Source organism: Nomascus leucogenys, chromosome 3 (genome assembly GCF_006542625.1).
Source record: "Nomascus leucogenys isolate Asia chromosome 3, Asia_NLE_v1, whole genome shotgun sequence".
Lineage (NCBI taxonomy): Eukaryota > Metazoa > Chordata > Mammalia > Primates > Hylobatidae > Nomascus > Nomascus leucogenys.
The window spans coordinates 136,841,992-136,866,758 of NC_044383.1; the positions used below are offsets into that span (position 1 = coordinate 136,841,992).

Below are 24,767 nucleotides of genomic sequence, written 5' to 3' on the forward strand. Positions count from 1 at the left end.
TTGCCTGGGCTGGAGTGCAGTGGCATGATCTTGACTCACTGCAGCCTTGACCAACTCCTGGGCTCAAGCGATCCTCCCACCTCAGCCTCCTGAGTAGCTAGGACTGCAGGCATGCACCATCATGCCCTGCTATTTTTTGTATTTTTTGTAGAGATGGGGTTTCACCATGTTGCCCAGGCTGGTTTCGAACTCCTGGGCTCAAGCAATCCACCGCCTCAGCCTTCCAAAGTGCTGGGATTACAGGCACGAGCCACTGTGCCCAGTCGGTGTCCTCATTTTTAGAGAGGAAAGCTGGCTAGGTTACTGTGTATGTCTTCTAATAGGAGGGATATTATTTTCCTTAAAAAAGTGACATAATTTAAAGCCTGAGGAATTACTCTGTTAAATACTGGCCCCGAGTCCCTTTTTAGAAGCAGCAAGATTGTTTTTCTGCACCTTCCATATTATCCTTGTAATTAGATCATCTGTAATCACAAAATTCATCTCCGGATTATCTTTTGTGCCTTTTCAAGCTATTTTTATGTTGTTATGTTGTTTTTACCCTCCTAAGGCAGGTGACGACAACTTGATGCAGGAAATCAACCAGAATTTGGCTGAGGAGGTGAGGACTGTTGCTTTTAAAAAATTCATTATAACTTTTAACAATACATTCTCTTATAGTGATGAATAACCTTGTGTTCCTTTTTCAGGCTGGTCTGAACATCACTCACATTTGCCTCCCTCCAGATAGCAATGAAGCCGAGGTAATAATGGCAGAGCTCTAAACTCTTGCTTCTTCTTTCCTCTTGAGACTTAATAGGCCCATTGGCGTCTCTTAGTGGTGGCTGGGACAGATCTAACCTTTGCTTATGGCTGAATATTAGAGGGAAGACTTCACTTCTTTTCTCTAGGGTAAATGCTTCATGATATCCTTGTTCCTTGTCATTTGTATGTTTCTACCGAAGACTTGAGCTGCGACTTGTTGAGTTCGGTTGTGTTTCTTCAGCTGCGGTGGCAGCGTCATCTAGTGGAAATTGTCAGGCTGAGACGAGGAAGCTGGACCTTGGGCCACAGATCCTTGTGCCAGGGCCTGGCCCTTCTGTGGTTAGCTTTTCTTCCTACTGGCTTCATGTGATGGAAAACCTCAAATAATGGAATCTTAAATAACATACAAGTTTATTTCTCTCTCTCTCTCTTTTTTTTTTTTTTTTGAGATGGAATTTCACTTTTGTTGCCCAGGCTGGAGTGCAATGATGCCATCTCGGCTCACTGCAACCTCCGCCTCCCAGGTTCAAGCGATTCTCCTGCCTCAGCCTCCTGAGTAGCTGGGATTACAGGTGCGTGCCAACATACCCGGCTAATTTTCGTATCTTTAGTAGAGATGGGGTTTCACCATATTGGCCAGGCTGGTCTTGAACTCCTGACCTCAAGTGATCCACCCTGCTCCGCCTCCCAAAGTGCTGGGATTACAGGTGTGAGCTACTGTGCCTTGCCTAGAAGTGTATTTTTCTGGGACATGAATAAAGTTTGGAAGTAGGCAGTCCCTGGTTGGTGACATCACCAAGTCATAGGAGCTCAGGCTCCTGTCCCTCTGCTCTGCCACCTTTGTGGTTTGGTTAACAAGCACTTTGTTCTGATTGATCAGTGAGGCCCAGCAGGTCTGCTAGTCATTTGTGAGACAAAGAATGGGAATTTCTAGAGTTTGTATCTGGCCTTGTGCTATGTAAACAAGGGGGCATTGGTGAGTCTTATTTGAGTCCTATGGAGAAGAGCAGTTCTTTGCAGTACACAGAAGGTACAGGGATTTGTTAACCTTCCCTCTTTTCCAGGATCACAGGGCTTAGGTTCATTGTCACCAAGAAGAAAAAGGAAGGACAAAGACAGGCCCCTGCTGTCTTTAAAGACATTTCCTGAAAGTCACAGTTCTACATCCATTCCGTTGTCCCCTACCTAGTTGCCTGGCCAACTGCAAGGGAGGCTGGGAAGTGTAGTTTTTATACCAAGAAGCCTTAGATCATTTATTAGCAAGCTAAAAATCAAGAGTTAATTACTAAGAAGAGAAAGGAAACTATATACTGGGCGATAAGTGTTTGCCACACTTGCCATTGTAGCGTGGTACAAATATGAAGTGTTAAATATGTAACAAATACCTATGATACCAGCAGTGACAGCATGCAAAGGAAGTTGTTGTTCATTTGCACGATACCCACTGTCTGCAGCAGAATTTGCTTTTCTTTCTTTTTTTTTTTGAAATGGAGTCTCTCTCTGTCACCCAGGCTGGAGTGCAGTGGTGCGATCTTGGCTCACTGCAACCTCTACCTCCCAGGTTCAAGTCATTCTCCTGCCTCAGCCGCCCAAGTGGCTGGGATTACAGGCGCCCGCCACAATGCCTGGCTAATTTTTTGTGTTTTTAGTAGAGATGGGGTTTCATCATGTTGACCAGGCTGGTCTTGAACTCCTGACCTCAGGTGATGGCCTGCCTCTGCTTCCCAAAGTGCTGGGATTACAGGTGTGAGCCACTGCGCCCAGCGGAATTTGCTTTTCTTTAGGTTGTTTTGCCACTGGTATTTTTTTTTTTTTTTTTTTTTTTTGACATTGAGTCTCGCTCTGTCACCCAGGCTGGAGTACAATGGTGCAATCTCTGCTCACTGCAACTTCCACCTCCCATGTTCAAGTGATTCTCCCCACTCAGCCTCCCAAGTAGCTGGGATTACAGGCACCCGCTGTTATGCCCAGCTAATTTTTGCATTTTTGTAGAGACAGGGTTTCACCATGTTAGCCAGGCCGTTCTTGAACTCCTGACCTCAGGTGATCTGCCCTCCCTGGCCTCCCAAAGCCCTGGGATTACAGGTATGAGCCACCTCACCTGGCCTTGCCACTGGTATTAATAGCCCTGATTTTCGTTGTTGTTGTTGTTTACAATTGACACATAATAATTGTGCATGTGTGTGGGGTACAGTGTGGTGTTTCAGTACTTGCATATGTTGTGTAATGATCAAATCAGGTTAGTTACATTCATCACCTAGAACGTTTATCATTTCTTTGTGGTGATAGCTTTCAAGATCTTTTCTAGCTGTCTCGAAATATACAATACATCGTCATTAGCTATAGTCACCCTACTGTGTAATAGAACACTGGAATTTATTCCTCCTATCTAAATGTAACTTTTTACCTACCGATGGACCAACCTCTCCCGATTTTCCCTCCCCCATCCCTCTCCAGCCTCTGGTAACCACCATTCTATTCTCTATGAGATCAACTTTCCTAGATTGCACATGTAAGTGACATCCTATGGTATTTGCCTTTCTGCACCTGGCTTATTTCACTTCATGTTATGTCCTCCAAGTTCATCCATGTTGCCACAAATGACAGGATTTCGTTCCTTTTTATGGTTGAATGATATTCCATTGTGTATACAAACCACACTTTCTTTATCCTCCATTAATGGGCACTTGGATTGGTTCCATCTCTTGGCTACTGTGAATAGTGCTGTAATAAACACGGGAATGCAGATGGCTTCTCAGCATAGTGGTTTCAGTTCCCGTGCATATATACCTAGTGGTGGGAATGGCTGGGTCATATGGTAGTTGTTTTTTTAATTTTGTGAGAAATCTTCATTCCGTTTTCTCTAATGGCTGTATTAATCTGCATTCCCACCAGCAGTGTACAAGAGCTCCCCTTTCCACATATCCTCCCCAGCATTTGTTATTGTCATTTTGATAATAGCCATTCTAGCTTGATATCTCATCGTGGTTTTGATTTGCATTTCCCTGATAATTAATGATGTTGAGTGTTTTGTCATATACCTGCAGGCCATTTGTATGTCCTTTGGGAGATGTCTGTTCACGTCTTTTGCCCATTTTTTATTTGAATTATTTGTTTTTTTGTTATTAGGTTATTTGAGTTCCTTATATAGTCTGGATGTTAACCCCTTGTCGGACGCATAGTTTGCAAATATTTTCTCACATTCTGTAGGTTGTCTCTGCTTCGTTGATTGTTTGCTTTGCTACGAAGAATGTTTTTAGTTTGATATAATCCCACTTGTGTATTTTTGCTTTTGTTGTCTATTTTGTTGAGGTCCTATCCAAAAAAACCTTGTCCAGACCAATGTCATGAAGCATTTCCCCTATGTTTTCTTCTATTAGTTTTATGGTTTGAGACCTTATATTTAAGTCTTTAATTCCTTTTGAGTTGATTTTTATAGAAGTGAGCGATGAGGGCCTAGTTTCATTCTTCTGCATGTGGATATCCAGTTTTCCCAGCGCTATTTATTGAAGAGGCTCTCTTTCCACAATGCGTGTTCTTAGTACCTTTGCCTTGACTTATTTTTTGACAAGGAATCATTTATTCCCTATTTTTCTTTGGGAAAATTCTAATAGAGTGAATTTGTATGGTGTTATATTGAAAAAGAGTAAGTACCTTAATTTATTAATTAAGATTTGTGTTGGCATTTGTTGCTTCTACCAAATGCTTGGTACAGGTGACAATAGCTTCCTCACTTCATTCTGGTCTCTGCTTGAACATCGTGGCCTCTGACCACCCCTCCACCCATCACTCTGTTAACCTTTTACCCCTCTGAACCTTTATTTTTCTGCATATCATTTATTCTTTCCAGTGATTTTATTATTATAATTATAATTTGGAAGGGAGGAACTTCCCTCCTCCACTAGAGTATAAGATCCACGAGGACAGTTTTGTTTATAGCTGTATTTCCTTTACTTAGAACTGATACAGAGTAGGTGCTCAAACCATTTGTTGAATGAATGAAAGAATGCTGCATGAATGAAACAAAGCTTTCTTTCTGATTTTGTACCTCAAATGGTTTCCCCTGCCACTGCACAGGTAGTGATTTTTGCTAGGCAATGAAACAAAAATGGTAAACCAACCCTTCCCCAGAGCCTCTGAGTGAGATCTATATGCAAAGATAAGTATCTTCTCACTTATGAGCAAATATTTTTGTTAAGTGAGATGAATCAGGATCTTATCTCCTGGCATAAAATAGACAGAGAGGACAAAGCATTGCTTATTTAGAGACACACCCAGACATTCATTAGCTTCCCAAAATGTAGCTTCGTCTTTTTCCTAAATAGTGAATTATTTTAGTGTTTCCCATAAAAGGAGCTGTGCATGCTAAGAATTTTTCTAGCATAAGCCTTTGGAAAGGCTTCTTATGTGTCATTGAGGTCCAGATAACCCGAGGGCCTCTGTGACTGCTTGGACGTCATGATTAGTGAGCTGTGTTGAACACATTGTGTTTGAAACACACAGGCTTAGCTGGGCCAGGTTGGAATGCTTCAGATTCATGCTTCCTGTCCTTCCTGAAAACTGGCAGTATGTTTGGCTTAAAGTATGTTTGTTGACAGAGAAGTGTCCTTTGTCTATCTAAACCTTAATAGCTGTGGAGCTTTGGTTTTGTTCTGTTTTGTCTTTTTCTGGCACAGAGTAGAGCCATAGAAAGGCAGAGAAGTCACTAAAAAATTCAGCCAAGCCTTTTAATTTTTTTTTTGAGCCTTATACACATGATGAAAAGAAAAAAATAGGCTTTTTATTCTGCTTTACATCAAGTCTTCAACAAGGAGCAAAACAACAACAAACTATAACAGATGCATTTTCATGAATCCACTTTTTATATAAAGCTTCCTTTGTTGGGTCTCATTTTCACAAAACTAATTTTTATTTTGTTTTTTTTGTTTTCTCTTTAGATTATAGATGAAATCTTAAAGATTAATGAAGATACCAGAGTACATGGCCTTGCCCTTCAGATCTCTGAGAACTTGTTTAGCAACAAAGTCCTCAATGCCTTGAAACCAGAAAAAGATGTGGATGGGTAAGAAAATAAAATCAAATAATCAACCTTTATGGCTAAATCACTTTTTCTATTGTGCCTGCTTTTATTTTTCTAAATTTCTTCTATTTATTTCAACTGTGTCAGTAATTAGATGAAAAAAATCATTTTAAATATTTCAGGAGTCTGTAGGAATTTTTTTTTTTGAGATGGAGTCTCGCTCTGTTGCCCAGGCTAGAGTGCAGTGGCATGATCTTGGCTCACCGCAACCTCCACCTCCTGGGTTCAAGCGATTCTCCTGCCTCAGCCTCCTGAGTAGCTGGGATTACAGACATGCGCCACCATGCCTGGCTAATTTTTGTATTTTTAGTAGAGACGGGGTTTCACCATGTTGGCCAGGATGGTGTCGATCTCCTGACCTCGTGATCCACCCGCCTCAGCCTCCCAAAATGTTGGGATTACAGGCGTGAGCCACCGTGACTGGCCATCTGTAGCCTTTTAAAATTCTGCATGCAAAAGTTACATATTTTGGAAAATACATTAGCCCTTTTATAGTGCTTCAGTGCCATATGATCTTACACCGTCAGATTCATTTAATAAATTCCGGTCTGACTTATACAATCTTTAGCCAGCTCTATTCTTCTAATAGTTTTTTCCTTGGTAATTCTACCAGACCAGAGAAAAAAATTTAGAAACCTGATTCCCTAGCAGTACCATATTCTGTCTTAGTCCCAGGCCAGTTGAGAAAAGCAAAATAAATACTTTTCTTAATGACACAAGGTTTTATTTGAAATTTGGAGGGGAGCATCATAACTATTGGGTGCTGTAATGTTGGGCTGTGATTCATGTCATGGAGTGACATAAGCTTCATAGAACAAAGGATACCGGCCATCTCCAGTGGGGGATAAGCATGCTTCCCGGGGATTAAAACCCCATTTTCCTCCATGGAAATATAGAAAGTGTTTTTGTACTGTGGCCAAAAAGAACACAATGTGTTTATGGTTATAGATTGTAAGCAGATTTATAAAGTTAGATTCCAGATCTGGTAGACCCTGCAGGGGCTGGATGGGGAGGCTGCCACCTTCCTGAGACGCCCAACAATCTTCCATTCTAGCCTTTTATTGTAACTTGAGTAGACCCAAACATAGGCTGAAAAGGTGTCATGAACACCTCCAGTCCTGGCCGGGCACGGTGGCTCACACCTGTAATCCTAGCACTTTGGGGGGCCAAGGCAGGAGGATCACTTGATCTCAGGAGGTCAAGACCAGCCTGGACAACATAGTGAGACCTCATCTCTATTTTTTTTTTTTTTTTTTTTTTTTGAGATGGAGTCTCGCTCTGTTGCCCAGACTGGAGTGCAGTGACACAATCTCGGCTCACTGCAAACTCTGCCTCCCGGGTTCACACCATTCTCCTGCCTCAGCCTCCCGAGTAGCTGGGACTACAGGCGCCCGCCACCACACCTGGCTAATTTTTTGTACTTTTAGTAGAGACGGGGTTTCACCGTGTTAGCCAGGATGGTCTCGATCTCCTGACCTCGTAATCCGCCTGCCTCGGCCTCTCAAAGTGCTGGGATTACAGGAGTGAGCCACCGCGCCCGGCCCCTTGTCTCTATTTTTAAGTAAATAATTAAACATTTTTTAAAAAAACAACAACAATCTCTAGTCCTGTCGTAGACTAACTTTAAAAAGAGAAGAAGCACTAATCAATGAGAAAACTTTCAGAACTTGAAGGTCCTAGGGGATAGTTTCAAGTCTTTCATAAAAGGAGAGGAATTCATGCTGAGGCCCAGCCAGGAAAAACCAACCAAACAACAACAACAGAGAGTAAAAGGAGAAATTATGAAAATGATTCTAAATGTCTCCATTCTGTTACTGAGATTGATGTGCTCAGTTTAGGCTAGATAGCTGTGGAGTGTTTTGTCCTAGATTTGAACAGGGAAAGGCACAGAACCCTTCAGAAGTGTGTGGTCACTCATTTTTTCCACTGCCCCCCACCCCGGCTTCTCAAGGAGATAAATAATCGAGGTCAAGTTGAAATCAGACCTGTGACCTGTGCCTCAATCCCAGGTCTTACTGGGTCACTCCAGATTTATAGGATTGGTTCTGGGTTTTGAGTGGACTGCAGGACCATGCTGCTGTGTAACTCTAGGGATGCTAGTCCATTGGGGTCCATTGAAAGGAGCTCCCTGGAGTTGCAAAGCGAAGCCCTGTATGGCCCTAGGCTGTGTCCTGGTGTATTGGCAGAAACAGAACACCCAAGGTTAGGGCCAGGGTGAAGTTTCCTAAGGTACTGCCATAGAAAATGAATGGCCTTTATTGCCTGCTTTCTCTTTAATTCATTTTTTATGGTTTTTTTTTTTTTTTTTTGAGACAGAGTCTCGCCCTGTTGCCCGGGGTGGAGTGCAGTGGCATGATCTCGGCTCACTGCAACCTCTGCCTCCCAGGTTCAAGCTATCCTCCTGCCTCAGCCCCCTAGTAGCTGGGATTACAGGCACATGCCATCACGCCCAGCTACTTTTTGTGTTTTTAGTGGAGTCGAGGTTTCGCCATGTTGGCCAGGCTAGTCTCGAACTCCTGACCTCATGTGATCCACCCGCCTCAGCCTCCCAAAGTGCTGGGATTACAGGCGTGAGCCACTATGCCTGGCCCTCTTTAATTCATTTTTATGTATTCTATCTATCAAATATTGACTTGGATGTTATTTGGGGTTAATATATGTACATTACATGTGAGTGATTTTTTTGGCTGGGCTTTGACTTAACCTACTCCTTTATTTTCTGATTCAGAGTAACAGACATAAACCTGGGGAAGTTGGTGCGAGGGGATGCCCATGAATGTTTTGTTTCACCTGTTGCCAAAGCTGTAATTGAACTTCTTGAAAAATCAGGTAGGATGCTCCTTGAGAAATGCTGCTGATTTCTATTTATTGGTATTTACATTATTTTTAATAAGGATGTGTTTGGGGAAGAATTTAAAAAAATTTTTTATTATTATTCTGATACCCTTTTAGAATGTTTCTAGAAGATTCTAATTGAACATAGAAGTGATATTTCACGTTGACTTTTTTTATTTTTCTCATCTTTTGGGAGATACAAATGAGTACCTAGAAACTTTTTTTAGTAAGACCATCTTATAAATTAAAAGAGAAATTAGTAGAGATAAATTATTAGCCCTGTTTTAAACATGCTCAGTTTCTCTCACGAAACAGTCAAAATAACCACAGTAAAATGTACTTCCAGTTTCAGCTTACTAAATCTGTCAATATGTAGCCTTAGATAAGACTTACACTGAAGACTTAAATGAGGCCAGGCACAGTGGCTCATGCCTATAATCTCAGTACTAGGCGAGGCCAAGGCCAGAGGATCACTTCAGGCCAGGAGTTTGAGACCAGCCTGGGCAAACATATTGAGACCTTGTCTCAACAAAAAAAATGTACAGATTAGCTGGGTATGGTGGTGTGCACGTGTAGTCCCAGCTATGCTGGAGGCTCAGGCGGGAAGATCGCTTGAGCCCAGGAGTTTGAGGTTACAGTGAGCTGTGATTGCACTACTGCACTCTAGCCTGGGCAATATAGCAAGACCCTGCCTCAAAAAAAAAAAAAAAAAAGAAGAAGAAAGAAGAAGAAATTAGATGTAGGGGCACAGGAACCTAGGTTGGGATTTATTGGTGAGCAGCTTGCTTTTCAGTAGTCAGGACTTAATTTCCATTGTTGTCCCCTTGACTTGGCATTTTTATGTCAGTGAAATAGAAATGAATATTTTCTCTTTCTTCATTATTAAATTTAATGAGTAAATTACTACCAAGTATTTATATATTCAAGGGCTTTCTGAGAACATAAAGATGCAACTAATTGGGCCGGCGCAATAGCTCACACCTGTGTTCCCAGCACTTTGTGGAGCCAAGGTGGGAAGATTGCTTGAGCCCAGGAGTTTGAGACCAGCTTGGGGAACATAGGGAGACTCCATCTCTACCAAAAAAATTTTTCTTTAATTAGCCATGTGTGGTGACATGTGCCTGTAGTCACGGCTACTTGGGAGGCTGAGGTAGGAGAATCGCTGGAGCCTGGGAGGTCAAGGCTTCAGTGAGCTGTGATCACACCACAGCACTCCATCCTGGGCAACAAGCAAGATCCTATCTGAAAAAAGAAAAGAAAAGAAAAAATTCAACTAACTAAATATTTTTCTCTACTCCAATTTGAATAGAAATGAAGCAAATGCCCCTCCCTACCCCCGAACATCCAACAATCAAAGAAAAATTTCAAAAATATATGGCAAAGTTTTATTAAAAGGTTAACATTCAGGATATATATGCTTTTTGGACAGTAATATTAAGCTCAAATCTATGAAATAATCCATATGTACAGCACTTTTTCATTACATGGATTATCAAGATGAAGATTCTGAGCCACTTCATTAGAAAGTACTCAAAGAAAAGAGTAAATTAGGCTGGTTAATTATAGTTACATATTGTGGAAAGAAATTCAGCAACAGGAATTGGAACCAAAAGGGTTTGAATAGAGAATTTTTGTTGATTATAACACCCCACTCCTAGTTCATAGTCATTGTAGGTTGGTGCTGAGAAAGGTCAAGTTTTAAAAGGGTTTTTTTTGTTGTTGAGACATTCTTGCTCTGTTGCCCAGGCTGGAGTGCAGTGGCGCGATCTTGGCTCACTGCTACCTCTGCCTCCCAGGTTCAAGTGATTTTCCTGCCTCAGCCTTCCAAGTAGCTGGGATTACAGGCACATGCCATGACGCCTGGCTAATTTTCTATATTTTTAGTGGAGACGGAGTTTTACCATGTTGGCCAGGCTGATCTTGAACTCCTGACCTGAAGTGATCTGCCTGCCTCGGCCTCCCAAAGTGCTGGAATTATAGGCGTGAGCACCGCACCCAGCCTAAAAGGGTCTTTTTTTCTTAAGATAAAGTTCTTAAAGGAAAGATCTGAAGTTTTGAGTATAATATTGAATTTTATTTGGTTAGTAGGTGTCAACCTAGATGGAAAGAAGATTTTGGTAGTGGGGGCCCATGGGTCTTTGGAAGCTGCTCTACAATGCCTGTTCCAGAGAAAAGGGTCCATGACAATGAGCATCCAGTGGAAAACACGTCAGCTTCAAAGCAAGGTAAATTTCATGTTGGAAGCGTACATCTTGAAGGCTTATGTTAGAACAGAAGAAAGTCTAGAAATGTGTAAGCTAAGCGATTAATTCAAGAAATTAGAGGAAGAAAATTGAATAGACCCATATCCATTAAAGACACTGAATGAGTCTACTCACCAGACAAACAAGAAAAGGCAACAGGTGGTTTTACAAATGAGCTCTATCAAACAAAGAACAGATCATTCTAATACAATCCTTTTCTCTAGCAAATGGAAAAAGAAGGAACATGGCCTAACAGACTTTATGAGTGCCAATACCAAACAAGGACAAGATGCTAAAGGAAAATTAACAGGCCAGTTTCAGCTATGAATATAAATGAAATAATCGTGAGCGAAATCTGAGAACACCAAATACAGCAGGAAGTAGGGTTTATTGTAGGATTTCCAGGTGATTGAACATGAGAAAATCTATCACTGTAATTCACCACATTATGATTAAAAACTAAATTCTCACCATAGTAAGTACAGAACAGTAATTTGGTAAATCTAGTATCCATTATGACCTTTTGAAAGTAAGTATAATTTTGATGAAAATTATTATGAAGACCTATATAAAAGCAGAGGTATCATCTTCACGGAGAAGAGGCAATATCTTAAAGATATTAATTGTCTGCAAATTATAAGTTCCTGACATATTTTTTTTGTAGAATTTGACAGTCTGATTCTGAAATCCAAATGGAAGCATAAAGGACAAAGAGAGTCAAGACAATTTTGTGGAAAAACTAGATGGGAGACATTCCCACCACATAGTGTGAATTATGATGCGCTTACAGTAATTAGGATAATACGGTAGACAAACAGACGATCGAAACAGAAGAAAGTGGAAATTTATGCATATATGGAAGCTTGAGAGCAGGTACTGCAGATCAACGGGGAAAAGATTAACTATTAAAGGCCAGGCGTGGTGGCTCACGCCTGTAATCCCAGCACTTTGGGAGGCTGAGGCGGGCGAATCACTTGAGCTCAGGAGTTTCAGACCAGCCTGGCCAATATGGTGAAACACTGTCTCTACCAAAAATACAAAAAAATTAGCCAGGCCTGTCGGCGCAAGCCTGTAATCCCAGCTACTCAGGAAGCTGAGGCAGGAGAATTGCTTGAACCCGGGAGGCAGGGGTTGCAGTGAGCCGCGATCATGCCACTGCACTCCAGCCTAGGGGATAGAGTGAGACTCTGTCTCAAAAAAAAAAAAAAGCTAAAACATTAACTATTAAAAATGATGCTGACGTAACTAGTTATGTATATGAGTCTAGCATAGGATTACTGACCTGATACTACATATAAAAATCACTTCTATATTAAAATACCTAAATGTGGAAAGCAAAACTGTAAAACTTATAGAAAAAAATATAGGCGTATGCATTTAAGATGTTGGCATTGGAAGGGTAGCTTAAGAGACCCCAAAAGCACAGATTGCTGAAGAAAAGATATATAAATCTGACTACATCCAAATTTTTAAAAACCCTGAAGTTTTTCTTTCTGAAAAGAAGTTCTTAAAAAAGTGAAAAGACAGCTGTAGTGTAGAAGATATTTACAACAAACATTTAGCCAGCAATTAGTATCTTATAAAAGATTCCTACAAATCAGTGAGACAAAGGCAATCTGTTAGAAAAATGGACACATGACAGGCCACTAACAGGTGAGGAACCTGAGGTTTAAAAGACGTAAAAAGCTGTCTGGTTTCCTACTGTGTTTGCTCACCAGTCATATTGGCAGCAGGTAAAAAGTGCCAGTTAGACATATTGACAAATGTCTGGAGCTATGGGAATTCATATATTGCTGGCAGGAGTTTAAATTTGAAATAGGCATTTTGGAAAGCAGTTTAATGGAGTTTGAGCTACTCTTTGACCCAGGAATTTCACTCTAAATATATATCATGTGGCCGGGCACGGTAGCTCACCCCTGTAATTCCAGCACTTTGGGAGGCTGAGGCAGGCAGACCACCTGAGGCTGGGGTTTCAAGACCAGCCTAACCAACATGGAGAAACCCCATCTCTACTAAAAATATAAAATTAGCCGGATGTGGTGGCGCATACCTGTAATCCCAGCTATTCAGGAGGCTGAGGCAGGAGAATCGCTTGAACCCAGGAGGCAGAGGTTGTGGTGAGCTGAGATCACGCCATTGCACTCCAGCCTGGGCAACAAGAACGAAACTCTGTCTCAAAATAATAATAATAATAATAATAATGTGTATATATATGTGTGTATATATATATTAGACAAAACTTGCCCATATATATACAAAGGTGTGTTTACAAATGGTCAGAGCAGCATGTTTATAGTGCAAAAAGTTTTGTTTGTTTGTTTAAGACAGAGGGGCAGTGGTGGTTCTGTGGGTCTTGGCCCCTTTCTGCTGTCAGGGCTGAGCTGGCTCCATGAGTTGGTGAAAGCAGCATCCAGCCAGGTGCAAGGGAGACAGGGGCAGGATTTCGCCTTCACTGATGGGCAGGCCAGAGGTCCCCTGTAGAATGGTGACTCTTGAATATTGAGAGGATAGTATCTCTCCCTGAGCATCTTCTGGAGCTTGATGACCACTAGGGAATGTATCCGAGTCACGTGCACCAAATATCTTACCAGTGGCAGCTATTCGAGTTATCCCGAGTTCGTGCTGGTGTATCTGTACAGGTCTGCAGCAACTTCAGCTCTTGCCTCCTCAGAAGAAAGAATTGGACTGAGGGCCTTAAAGCAGAAGGAGAGACTGAGGCAAGTTTCAGAGCAGGACAGCAAGTCTAGCAAAAAGCTCTAGAACAGTAAGGAAAGGAAAGAAGGAAAGTACAACTTGGAAGAGGGCCAAGCAGGCGACTTGAAAAACCAAGTGCACCGTAACAAGTATTTGAACAGTGATCTAAATGCCCATCAGAGTGAATGGATAAATCAGTGTAGTTGCATGTAGAGTATGCATAGACATATGTTCATAAAACCGAATGATATACAAGCAGTTAAAATAAACTAGAGCTGTAGATAGCAACATTTTTTTTGTTTGTTTGTTTGTTTGAGATGAAGTCTCGCTCTATCCCCCAGGCTGGAGTGCAGTGGCGCAATCTCGGCTCACTGCAACCTCTGTGTCCTGGGTTCAAGTGATTCTTCTGCCTCAGCCTCCCAAGTAGCTGGGACTACAGGTGTATGCCACCATGCCCAGCTAATTTTTGTATTTTTAGTAGAGACGGGGTTTCACCATGTTGGCCAGGCTGGTCTGGAACTCCTGACCTCAGGTGATCCGCCCACCTTGACCTCTCAAAGTGCTGAGATTAGGGGCATGAGCCACCGGGCCCAGGCTGGAAGAATTTTTTTAAAACACTGTTCAGTGAACAAAAACCCAAATTGCAGAAGGATGTATTTCGTATAACACCATTTATATATGGCTGAAAGCAACACAACATATATATATATATGTAATCTAATACATACATGCATACATATAATATGTATTATATATAATCCTAATATATATATAGAATCAATATATATATTTAGGTCAGGACATTTAGATCACTGTTTTATATATTAGGATTATATATATTATTATGTATTAATTATATAATCCTTATATATATTAGAATTCCATGCATATGAAGTAAAAATATAAAGAAATAATGCAAACTAGAATTAAATCCAAAAAGCATTTATTGAGGCAAGGATGTGGATATAGATGGAAAGAAAACCTAGACACCTTCACGCCTTTTTTCTTAAACTGGGCAATAGGTGTTGTCTAGGTATGTTAGGTTATTGTTTTCATTTTTATGTCTGAAGTGATTGTTTTTCATTTTTAAAAATGACAGTACAGCTCACAGATTTCAAGCAAAGTGAAGTTTTAAATAAATGCATTAAGTACAATCAGTTACTACAGAATGTGATCTAAAAATACACGTTCCTCATGTTGCAGGGTGAGAATGGAAATGAGGAGTAAATTGTAATCCTGCCAGGGAAGCCAGGTGTCTCAGCAGATTTGGAATCTTTGCATGGCAGGTGGATCTAATTTATGTAATGCTTGGGTTAAGACAGCTCAGGAAGGCAGCCTTGCAATGAAACCTGAACCTGTGTGCGTTTTTAGCAGTCACCACATGGTGGCAGCCTATCCAAGAAAATTCAAGGGCAATATTTTGCACTTGAGAGCCCAGAAATTTTGATTTGGAAGCTCAGTGGAAGAGGAAAATAAACCTTGCCCTGCACTGAACAGCTGTGGTGAAGAGAGAAAATACCTTCCTTGGCAATTGAATGTTTTCGCAGCTGTCACAGATACTTTTGCTAGTTGTATCTGTATTATTGAAAAACAAAGACATTTTTCAAAGTACTTTTTTATTACGGGAATAAATCACCTTGTCTCTGTACTTTGGGATGAATCTCATCCGAACTTTGAGAACGATTAAGTGGCTTCACTTTCTGAAGAATCTAGTCATTGGGTAACATTCTTGTTTTCATATGTACCAGAAGGTTCTCTTTCATAGTTGATGTTGCACACACGTTTTTTTCCCTAAGTCCTTGGTATTTATAGTGGCACCATTGTGAATGTTAGAGGCTATCAACTTTCATTCTTATTATTGCTTCGTCTTTGTAGCCAAAAATATGGGAAGAAATGTTCATGGCCCCGCCCCGTACTTGTCCCACTCTACCTATGTGAGGCTCCTACCTATGTGAGGCTCCTGTCCCACCACAAATGACAGCCTGTGCCTTTCATGTTAGCAGCTACCCTTTCACTAGCCACATACCTCCCCGTAACCCATATGCCTCCCTGTGTCTGCCTGACATTTGAATTGTCGCTATTCTTGTGTTGTATTTTTACAAGAAGAATGTATGGGGCAGAAAACCCTTGCCATTCATTTCCTGAGTAGGAATTCTAGCCTTCCTTGGAGTCGTGGTAATATGGAGACATGGTAATATGTGGATTGTACCACTCAATGGCTGTCTGGAGGCCACAGTGGTGCAAAGAGCCACCTAGGCATGGGTTAGTGTCCTGGGGCACCCAATCGGGACAGGCTCTGTCCACATCTGGCACACCCTTGGAAAAGCTTCACTGTGAAAAACACTGGAAGTAAAAATTTTAACAACAGATAGGGATTTTTTTCCCCTTGAGACAGAGGCTCACTCTGTTACCCAGGCTGGAGTGCAGTGGCGCCATCTTGGCTCACTACAACCTCTGCCTCACGGGTTCAAGAGATTCTCATGCCTCAGCCACCTGAATAGCTGGGATTACAGGCGAGCACCATCATGCCTGGCTAATTTTTATATTTTTAGTAGAGATGGAGTTTCGCCGTGTTGGCCAGGCTGGTCTCGAACTCCTGGCCTCAAGTGACCCACCCACATGGCCCTCTCAAAGTGCTGGAATTATAGGCCTGAGTCACTGTGCCTGGCCCAGATGGGATTTTTGTTGTCCAGTTTAATCAACCAAGAATAAAAGTGCATTTTAAGATTATAGTCTATTTAACTTCTCCTTATTGGCAATGGTAAAAGAGTTAAGGAAAAAAGAGAATAAGCTTAGGATTATGGCTACTAAGTAGAAGGACGTTATCTTTGACGGGCATTCCTGTTGTGCTTATTTGTACCTGACATGGAACAAGACCCCCCCATCCCCCTCAGCACATACCTGCTGTGGGACATCTGGCTGGAGATTTCCAAAGCTGAGGGTGAAAGGTTTGGGCATCGGGTGTGACTGTGTAACACTAGAGTTCTATCTACCATCTCTTAAACTACAGGTAGTCTTACCAGTGTGGGCTGACCTTCCGGTTATCAGGCAGCCTGCCGCAACCACTAGAAACTGCCTTTGAAGGTTTCCAGTCCGGCACGACATTTGCGTTCTCATTAAGCAGTAGAGCATAGGCTTTGGGGACACACAGCTCTGGGCTCAAGCCTTAGCTGTTGCTGCTCTGAGCCTGTTTCCTCGCGTAGAAAGGCAATCAGAATATTCCCTACTTGATGGGGCAGTTGTGGGAATGGAATTAAATACTAATGTGGGCCGGGTGCAGGGGTTCATGCCTGTAATCCCAGCACTTTGGGAGGCTGAGGAGGGCAGATTGCTTGAGCCCAGGAGTTTGAGACCAGCCTGGCAACATGGCGAAACCCCATCTCTAAAACAGTATAAAAATTAGCCAGGCGTGGTGGCTGTAGTCCAGGTACTTTGGAGGCTGAGGTGGGATGATCACCTGAACCTGGGGAGGTCGAGGTTGCACCACTGTGCTCCAACCCGGAGTGCAGGCTGGAGGAAAAGAAATACATGGGTCAATTAGGCAAATCACTCAAATCGTAAGTAGATAAACTAGTAAAATAGTGTGAGTTAGGTCCCTCACTGGAAGCCTGGTATTACATGCTTCCATTGTGTGGGTGGGGGAAGGAGAGAGTGTCTCCAGCTCTCTGTGAGGTCTCCCAGCAGCATATTGGCCAAGGGAGTGAAACCAAAAGCAAGACTACCATGAGCCAACGTCCCAGAGAGAGGAGGGACTGACCAGAGCAGGTGCCCAGCTTTGGCCAGTCAGGCTCGTCTTGTAGTCCTCAGTAGATAATGATCAACTTTAAGTGATGTCACAGAGTGCCTTCCTCCAAAGCTGTGGACCTCTTCCTTCCCATGCCTCTTGTTACTCGGAAGTCGCTCTACTTCCAAACATGTGGGCTGGAGATCCCTAATGGGCTAGTTACTACTTTCAGGCTCTGTAGGTTTAAAGAAAGTTATATCCAGTTAGTTACAAATAGAAATCGATCCTTTCTCTGTCCATCTGTCTAAACGGAAGGATATCCTATGGACACTGATTAGGTATAAAATCTCCATGGAGCCTGAGCATGAAGGATTGAACTTCTTAGGGTTCCACAGATACCAGAATAGACTTCTGTGTTTGGTAGCTTTGTAACTTACGCCCGCTGAGGTGTATGGTTGAAAATTGAGAATAAATTTCCTGTTCTGTTTCTGAGCATCTTTTCCAGGCTTGGAGATGCGTTGAGCATTTCCACGGAGACCCTAGAGGTGGGGAGGGGAAGAACGCCTGGGCGTTTGTCCAAATTAGCCATATGCTATGGAGTGTCACATGTCAGGAAGCCAAGGCACTGGAGCTAGTGTTTTTTGGGCAGGGCTAGGGAACCCCCCGCCTTTCCTCCACCCAAACGCAGGCCCCCACACCCAGCGTCCTGGGCCTGCAGGGGAATGACACTGTTGGTTTCACTCTCAAGAATGAGCCTAGATTTGGAGGTAACCTCTTCCTGACCCCAATGATTTGACTCTGATGCCAAAACCAGTCTGAAGTGGGTGTGGTTTTGCATTTGGTGTTTACGAGGTGGAGTGGTGCCCTCTGCATGGAAGGGAGAGGTGGGCAGGTACAGCAGGGCCCTCCTCCCTCGGGAGTCTCCTCTGAACCTGTGGTTAGGGCACAGCTGGACAATGCTGAAATGGTCTCCAGCTGGGAGATGAGGTAAACCTCAGCTGCATGCCGAAGAAATAACCTAGAAATCAGAGAACCGTTTTATTTTGTTTTTCTCAGAGGATCTCATTTCTCCCTCTCCTCCTGAGCACAGAGACCCTCAAAACTGGTATTCACAGAAGGAAAAAATATAGGTCTTTCACCTTTGAAGGATCAAAGTGTCTAGGGTTTTTTGTTTTTTTTTTTTTTTTGAACAAAGCTGAACTATTACAAAGTCCTTTTCAGTTTAAATTTAGTGCATGGCATGGCTCATGAAAGACTTTTAAAAGTGAATTGGAAAATTCTAAATGTACTTGTATTATACATGTGAAAGGATGACTTCTTGAAAAAAGAATAAGGTCTGTTCCAAACGGGAGAATGGAGGAACTCTAGCTTTTAAACTGCACTACATTAGTGAGTTACATGACAATTCTCCTTTTAACAGGATGGAATGCACTTAAAGCAGTAATGTGCTGTAGTGACAGTAATGACAGCCAATGTTAATTGACAGAATGGCTGCTCTGAACCAGGCACTGTCTTGTACTCCTGTTATCTCAGTGGTCTTCACACTTATTCTGTTAGGCAGGACTGTCATCCTCCCCACATTACAGATGAGGAAACTGAGGCTCAGAGAGGAGACTTTGCAAAGATCATGTGATTAAAAAATGGTAGAGGTAGCAAAACAGCCTGTGTTTTTAACACTGTCCCATGTCAGCTCTTATTCCAGATCATCACATAAAGTCTAATCTCTAATCTTGAAAACCAAAAAGCACCTGCCACCTCAGATAAAGGAGACCAAGACCCTAGACATTTGACTCGTGTTGAATTCACTCTTATTTTATTTTGATGTTTGTAATCCCAGAGCCATACTTGTTAAGAGAGTTGAGCTGAAGTAGACTGAATGCTGTCCCCTCCCTGAGGCCTGGGGCTCATCACCAGCTATCCAGGCACCCCTTTCAGAGGGGTTGGTGAGCACCTTTGGAGAGGGCAGGGATGGACACACAAGACAGCCTCAGTTATGAGTTCATCCCCTCCCCTGCCTGCTGTGGGTGAGATGGAGAAAAAAGCGCTGGACCCTCCTGGGCATCACAGGCTCGTACTTAGCGAGTGGCTGAGGTCATCAGTAGCCCAGGTCATCAGTAGTGTGGAATTAAGTGCACTGAATGGTGTTGGCCCCTGAGCTTTGTTTGATAGATTTTAGGGGGTCAGCTCACCACTTTCCCCTCTTGCTTCTGTCTGATCATTGCTCTGTTTGTTAATACCAAGGAAGAAGGTGAATACAACTTTTTAGAAAGCCAAAAAAATCTCTATTAGACTTTATGCCATTATACTTAGCAGTGCTGAGGGAAGGATTTGTGAGACGATATATTCAAACTAATGGGCATGAGACCAAGAAGGGGCTGTGTGGTGAGCACGGTGGCTCACACCTGTAACCCCAGCACTTTGGGAGGCCGAGGCAGGTGGATCACGAGGTCAGGAGATCGAGACCATCCTGGCTAACACAGTGAAACCCTGTCTCTACTAAAAAAAAAAAAATACAAAAACAAAATTAGCAGGGTGTGGTGGCGGGCGCCCCAAGTCTCTGCTACTCGTGAGGCTGAGGCAGAAGGATGGCGTGAACCCGGGAGGCAGAGCTTGCAGTGAGCCGAGATCGCGCCACTGCACTCCAGCCTGGGCGATAGAGTGAGACTCCATCTAAAAAAAAAAAAAAGCCAGTGGCGGGGGGGTGGGGCATATAATTAACAGACTGATTGGTCTTAGGTGGTTCAGAATTTAAGCTGAGAAACTAAGATTGAGAAGAAATGATGTATTGTCGTTATATCAAATATGTGAGTAAAAACATAATTAAAACACCATCTACCTCCAGTTTTCCTGACATTACCTCCCTTTTATGATGCCCTTCCTGTACCTTATTAGGCAAAATATTCTAATTTCAGTCTCATTGGATTATGTTCTAAATGTTTGAAGGTTGGTCTGAACATGGAATGTATTTTCTCATAGATATAATAGTATAAATGGTGTTAGGGTCATGGGATTGCGAAGCCAGTTCCACTGTAGTGGAATCATACTGACTTCCTTTCCGATTTTTCTGTGGGAAACTTCATCTGGAGCTTTAATGCACTTCTTAGCTATGGGGTAAGTTTCAGCCTCCTTGACGCTTGTGTTACTTTGTAGTCACCTGTGGCCAACCACAAATAAATCTTTGTGGTCATCAGGGGCCAGTGAAGTGTATACTGCACAAAAGAGAGCCTACCCCAATTCTGGAAGAAGGGCTGCAGGCCTGTGTCCCACAAAGAACAGGCAGGAAGCATCACCTTCAGCCCACTGGCAGCAGGTCATCTCCCATTTGCTTTTCTGCACTATCAGCAGAGTCTGGCTTCCTTTTCCACCCCTTCTCCAATGTGAATGCTTTTTAAGGACATGGAATTAGAATTTTAAAAAAATTTTTTTTGAGACAGAGTTTTGCTCTTCTCGCCCAGGCTGGAGTGCAATGGTGCAATCTCAGCTCACCGCAATCTCCGCCTCCCAGGTTCAAATGATCCTCCTGCCTCAGCCTCCTGAGTAGCTGGGATTACAGGCATGCGCCACCACGCCCAGCTAATTTTGTATTTTTAGTAGGGACAGAGTTTCTCCATGTTGGTCAGGCTGGTCTCAAACTCCTGACCTCAGGTGATCCGCCCACCTCAGCCTCCCAAAGTGCGGAGATTACAGGCATGAGCCACCACGCCTGGCCAGTATTAGAATCTTTTAATGGGAACATCTTAAACATAACCTGTAACAATGAAGCACCTTATAATTGTGTGGAGATTTCCTTTTAATGGCTTTTCATATATGCCTCGCATTCACCCAGCAACCCTGCAAACTGGACTTTATACTCACCAGAGAGCCCTGACCCTGATTGTCGCTGGCAAGGAGCAGTGTCTGGACTTGAACGCAGGTCGCAGGACTCCACTCATGGTGCTCTCCCCACTGCGCCTCAGTTCCTCACTTTTCAAAGGAGGCAGCGGAAGCCCGGAGAGTTTCTCAAAGGAAACGGAATGCAGAAATCTGTCGATGTGCAATGTGAGGCTCAGAACTGAAAAGCATAAATGTCAGGAAATGCAAAGCAGAATTTTCCCCTGCAACGGCAGTTTGCATGAATGTGAAGACGCTGTATGGATGAAAGTTTGTGGCTGGCAGCATGAGCATAAATCCTCGGGGCTGCTGTTCCTCTAGGAGCCTGACTTGCCTGGTGTTGCCCTGAGAACTGCAGCTTGAGCACTTCCTTAGTTTTGTACTAAAGGAACCAAAATAAGGTATTTTGGTTCTAAGTCTTTGTCATGTGAAGGAAACTTCCCGTTACCACCCCCCATCTACATACACATTCTCTTTCTTAGCCCCACGTTTGAATTTTATGTTTTCCTAAAGTATAGGGAAGAGAATTATAATAATAATTATCATTATTATTATTTTCTTTTTGGGACGGAGTCTCGTTCTGTCGCCAGGCTGGAGTGCAGGGGTGCGATCTAGGCTCACTGCAAGCTCTGCCTCCCAGGTTCAAGTGATTCTTCTGTGGAAGCAAATTATTTTTGATGAGTCATTAAAGTATATCATTCCCAGAATGGTGCTGCATTTTTCCTTTTATCATCTGTCATGACTTTTTTAAGTGTGAAGCTTACTTCCAGAGGAATTATCTTTTCCAGCATTTTGGACACAACTAAGTATCCTTGATATTTTCTTCTCATATGTTGGGCAGTAAATTAAGTTGAATGGTGAAGTAAGAGGTGAACTTAGGAACATTTAGAAAAAGGAAGGTCGTTTATTATTTTTTAGGGGAAAAGTTTGGTAGAAAAAATGCTGTAATCCTAATTCCCAGATGTCCATTTGGCTTGTAGTCATTTTGATTTATGAAATAATCATAAGAAATGTCTTAAAATTTTAAAAGCCAATAATTTGTTCTACTAATCACAGATGAGAGTGGAAATAAAAGAAACACACCCAATTCCTGAAAGGAAAAAAATTCTCCCAGGATGAGATCACTGGGTGGACGTGAAGTGGGTAAAATACCTTTTGCTGCAGTTGTCATCCCCTTATCTTGCCAAAGTATAACAACATCTGAATGAAGATGGTTTGATGTTCTTAGTTTAGAGTAGTTATACTATTATTTTAACATTCCTATTTAATGGTATGCTTAATACCGCAGGGAAAGGTAGATACAGATTCATAGCTACAAAGCAATAATCTTATGATCAATGTTCATTTAATTTCAAATACAAAGTTAGACATTCAGAGTTTAAAAAAAATTAATGAATAGGCTGGGTGCAGTGGCTCACTCCTGTAATCCCAGCACTTTGGGAGGCCGAGGCAGGCGGATCATGAGGTCAGGAGTTTGAGACCAGCCTGACCAATATGGGGAAACCCCATGTCTACTACAAATACAAAAATTAGCTGGGTGTGGTGGCATGCGCATATAATCCCAGCTACTCAGGAGGCTGAGACAGGAGAATCGTTGAACCCGGGAGGTGGAGGTTGCAGTGAGCTGAGATGGCACCACTGCACTCCAGCCTGGGCCACAGAGTGAGATTCCATCTCAAAAAAAATATATATCTATATATCTATTTTTATATTATATATTATATTTTATATTTATATTATATATCTATATAAATGAATAAACAGGGCATCTGCTTATGAAACAGTCTGCCTGAATGAAATCTCCATTTGCAGGCAACACACTCTACAGTAATGGCAGGACTGTATCAGGCATGGTTCCTAATGCCCATTTCTGTAGCAAAGTCACCAGTAGTTCCTAATTGCCAAAAGTGAGGCACCGGTAGTTCCTAATTGCCAAAAGCGTATTTTTTGCTTTTATCCTGCTTGACCACGGCTGTCACATAAACCTGTTGGCCACACCCTTTTCCCTTAGCCTGAATGAAAATGCCCCTTCCTGCCCTTCCTAGCTCCTGGCCACCGGGACATGATGGTCTCCATCATCTGTTCGTTATCTCTAACCATTTAAGATTAGTGCTCCCCAAGGATGTCTGTTAACCCGCTTTCCTTCCCATTCTGCCAGTTTCCCTTGGGGAAGCCACACTTCTGGTTTTAACCATCACGTAAATGCTGTCTGTCCCGACCCGCATCCGCATGCTCCCAGGCCATTCTCAGTTCCAGACCTGGGCATCCAGCTTCCTGCAGACGCCTCCTCCAGGAGATCTCACTATCTTGCTTTTCCTCCTACCCCTTCTAAGGCATTCTCAATCCAGCTTCCAGAGGAATCTTCCTAAAACACATCTGACTGTGTGAGCCACATACTGTAGCCCAACCTAACAGCTTCTTTTCTATATTAAGAAAAAGTGTGGCCGGGCGCAGTGGCTCACGCCTGTAATCCCAGCTCTTTGGGAGGCCAAGGCGGGCAGATCACGAGGTCAGGAGATTGAGACCATCCTGGCTAACACGGTGAAACCCCGTCTCTACTGAAAATACAAAAAATTAGCCGGGCATGGTGGCAGGTGCCTGTAGTCCTAGCTACTCAGGAGGCTGAGGCAGGAGAATGGCATGAACCCAGGAGGCAGAGCTTGCAGTGAGCCGAGATCATGCCACTGCACTCCAGCCTGGCGACAGAGTGAGACTCGTTTCAAAAAAAGAAAAGAAAAAGTGCACACATTTTGACATCTGATAAAAGTGATGTTTTTCTTAGAAAAGTGACATCTAACTCTATAGAAACTTTGCCACAAGGTAGTCTAGGAGTCCCCTTGCTACCTAAGATTTTCATGGACATGCCCTGTCTGATCATAAAGCATGTGGCACAGTGGCTCACGCCTGTAATCCCAACACTTTGGAAGGCCCAGGCGGGCAGATCACTTGAGCCCAGGAATTCAAGGCCAGCCTGGGCAACATGGTGAAACCCTGTCTCTACAAAAAATATTTAAAAAACAAAATGAACTGGGCATGGTGGAGCACATCTATAGTCCCAGCTGCTTGGAGGCTGAGGTGGGAGGATCGCTTAAGCCCGGGAGTCAGGGCTGCAGTGAGCTGAGACTGCAGTGCCACTGCATTCCAGCCTAGACGACAGAGTGAGACCCCATCTCCAAAAATAAATTAATTAATTAAATAAAGCCTTGTGGAGAATCTGCTGTGGAGCATAATGTAACCCATAAAGCCACTTAACTGGGCGCATATAAACTACAGTGTGTCCCAGTTCATTGAGAGTGAAAATCAAGCAAGGGACCACTTCAGTGTGGTAGAGCCCCCTCCCCACCCTCCAGACCCTGCTCTGTTCTCTGTGTCTGACCATTGACTGGCCATCACTCAGGCACTAGTTGAGGATGCCAATGTCTTTAGTTATTGTAATTTTAGAAGCACATCCTTGCTGGACAAAGCACCTACCTGTTAATTTTTTAAAGTAATGTTCATCATTTTGAACGTTGTTTTCTTTCTTTTTTATTCAGCCGACCCTCATGAGGAATTTAACTTGGTTTTCTGAACCATGTTG

General features: G+C 42.8%; 1 protein-coding gene across 8 annotated transcripts in view; it reads left to right on the forward strand.

The window, feature by feature from the left end:
- MTHFD1L (methylenetetrahydrofolate dehydrogenase (NADP+ dependent) 1 like) overlaps positions 1-24,767 on the forward strand; it is a 236,051-nt gene that overhangs the window by 12,176 nt on the left and 199,108 nt on the right. For 4 of the 8 annotated variants that reach the window (XM_030809836.1, XM_030809839.1, XM_030809841.1 and 1 more), the window contains exons 3-7: positions 551-601; positions 690-743; positions 5,682-5,806; positions 8,553-8,653; positions 10,745-10,884. In XM_030809836.1, the coding sequence (XP_030665696.1) occupies positions 551-601; positions 690-743; positions 5,682-5,806; positions 8,553-8,653; positions 10,745-10,884 (471 nt within the window). The remainder of the gene's footprint in view (positions 1-550; positions 602-689; positions 744-5,681; positions 5,807-8,552; positions 8,654-10,744; positions 10,885-24,767) is intronic. The other 4 variants (XM_030809837.1, XM_030809838.1, XM_030809842.1 and 1 more) reach the window with 4 other exon arrangements.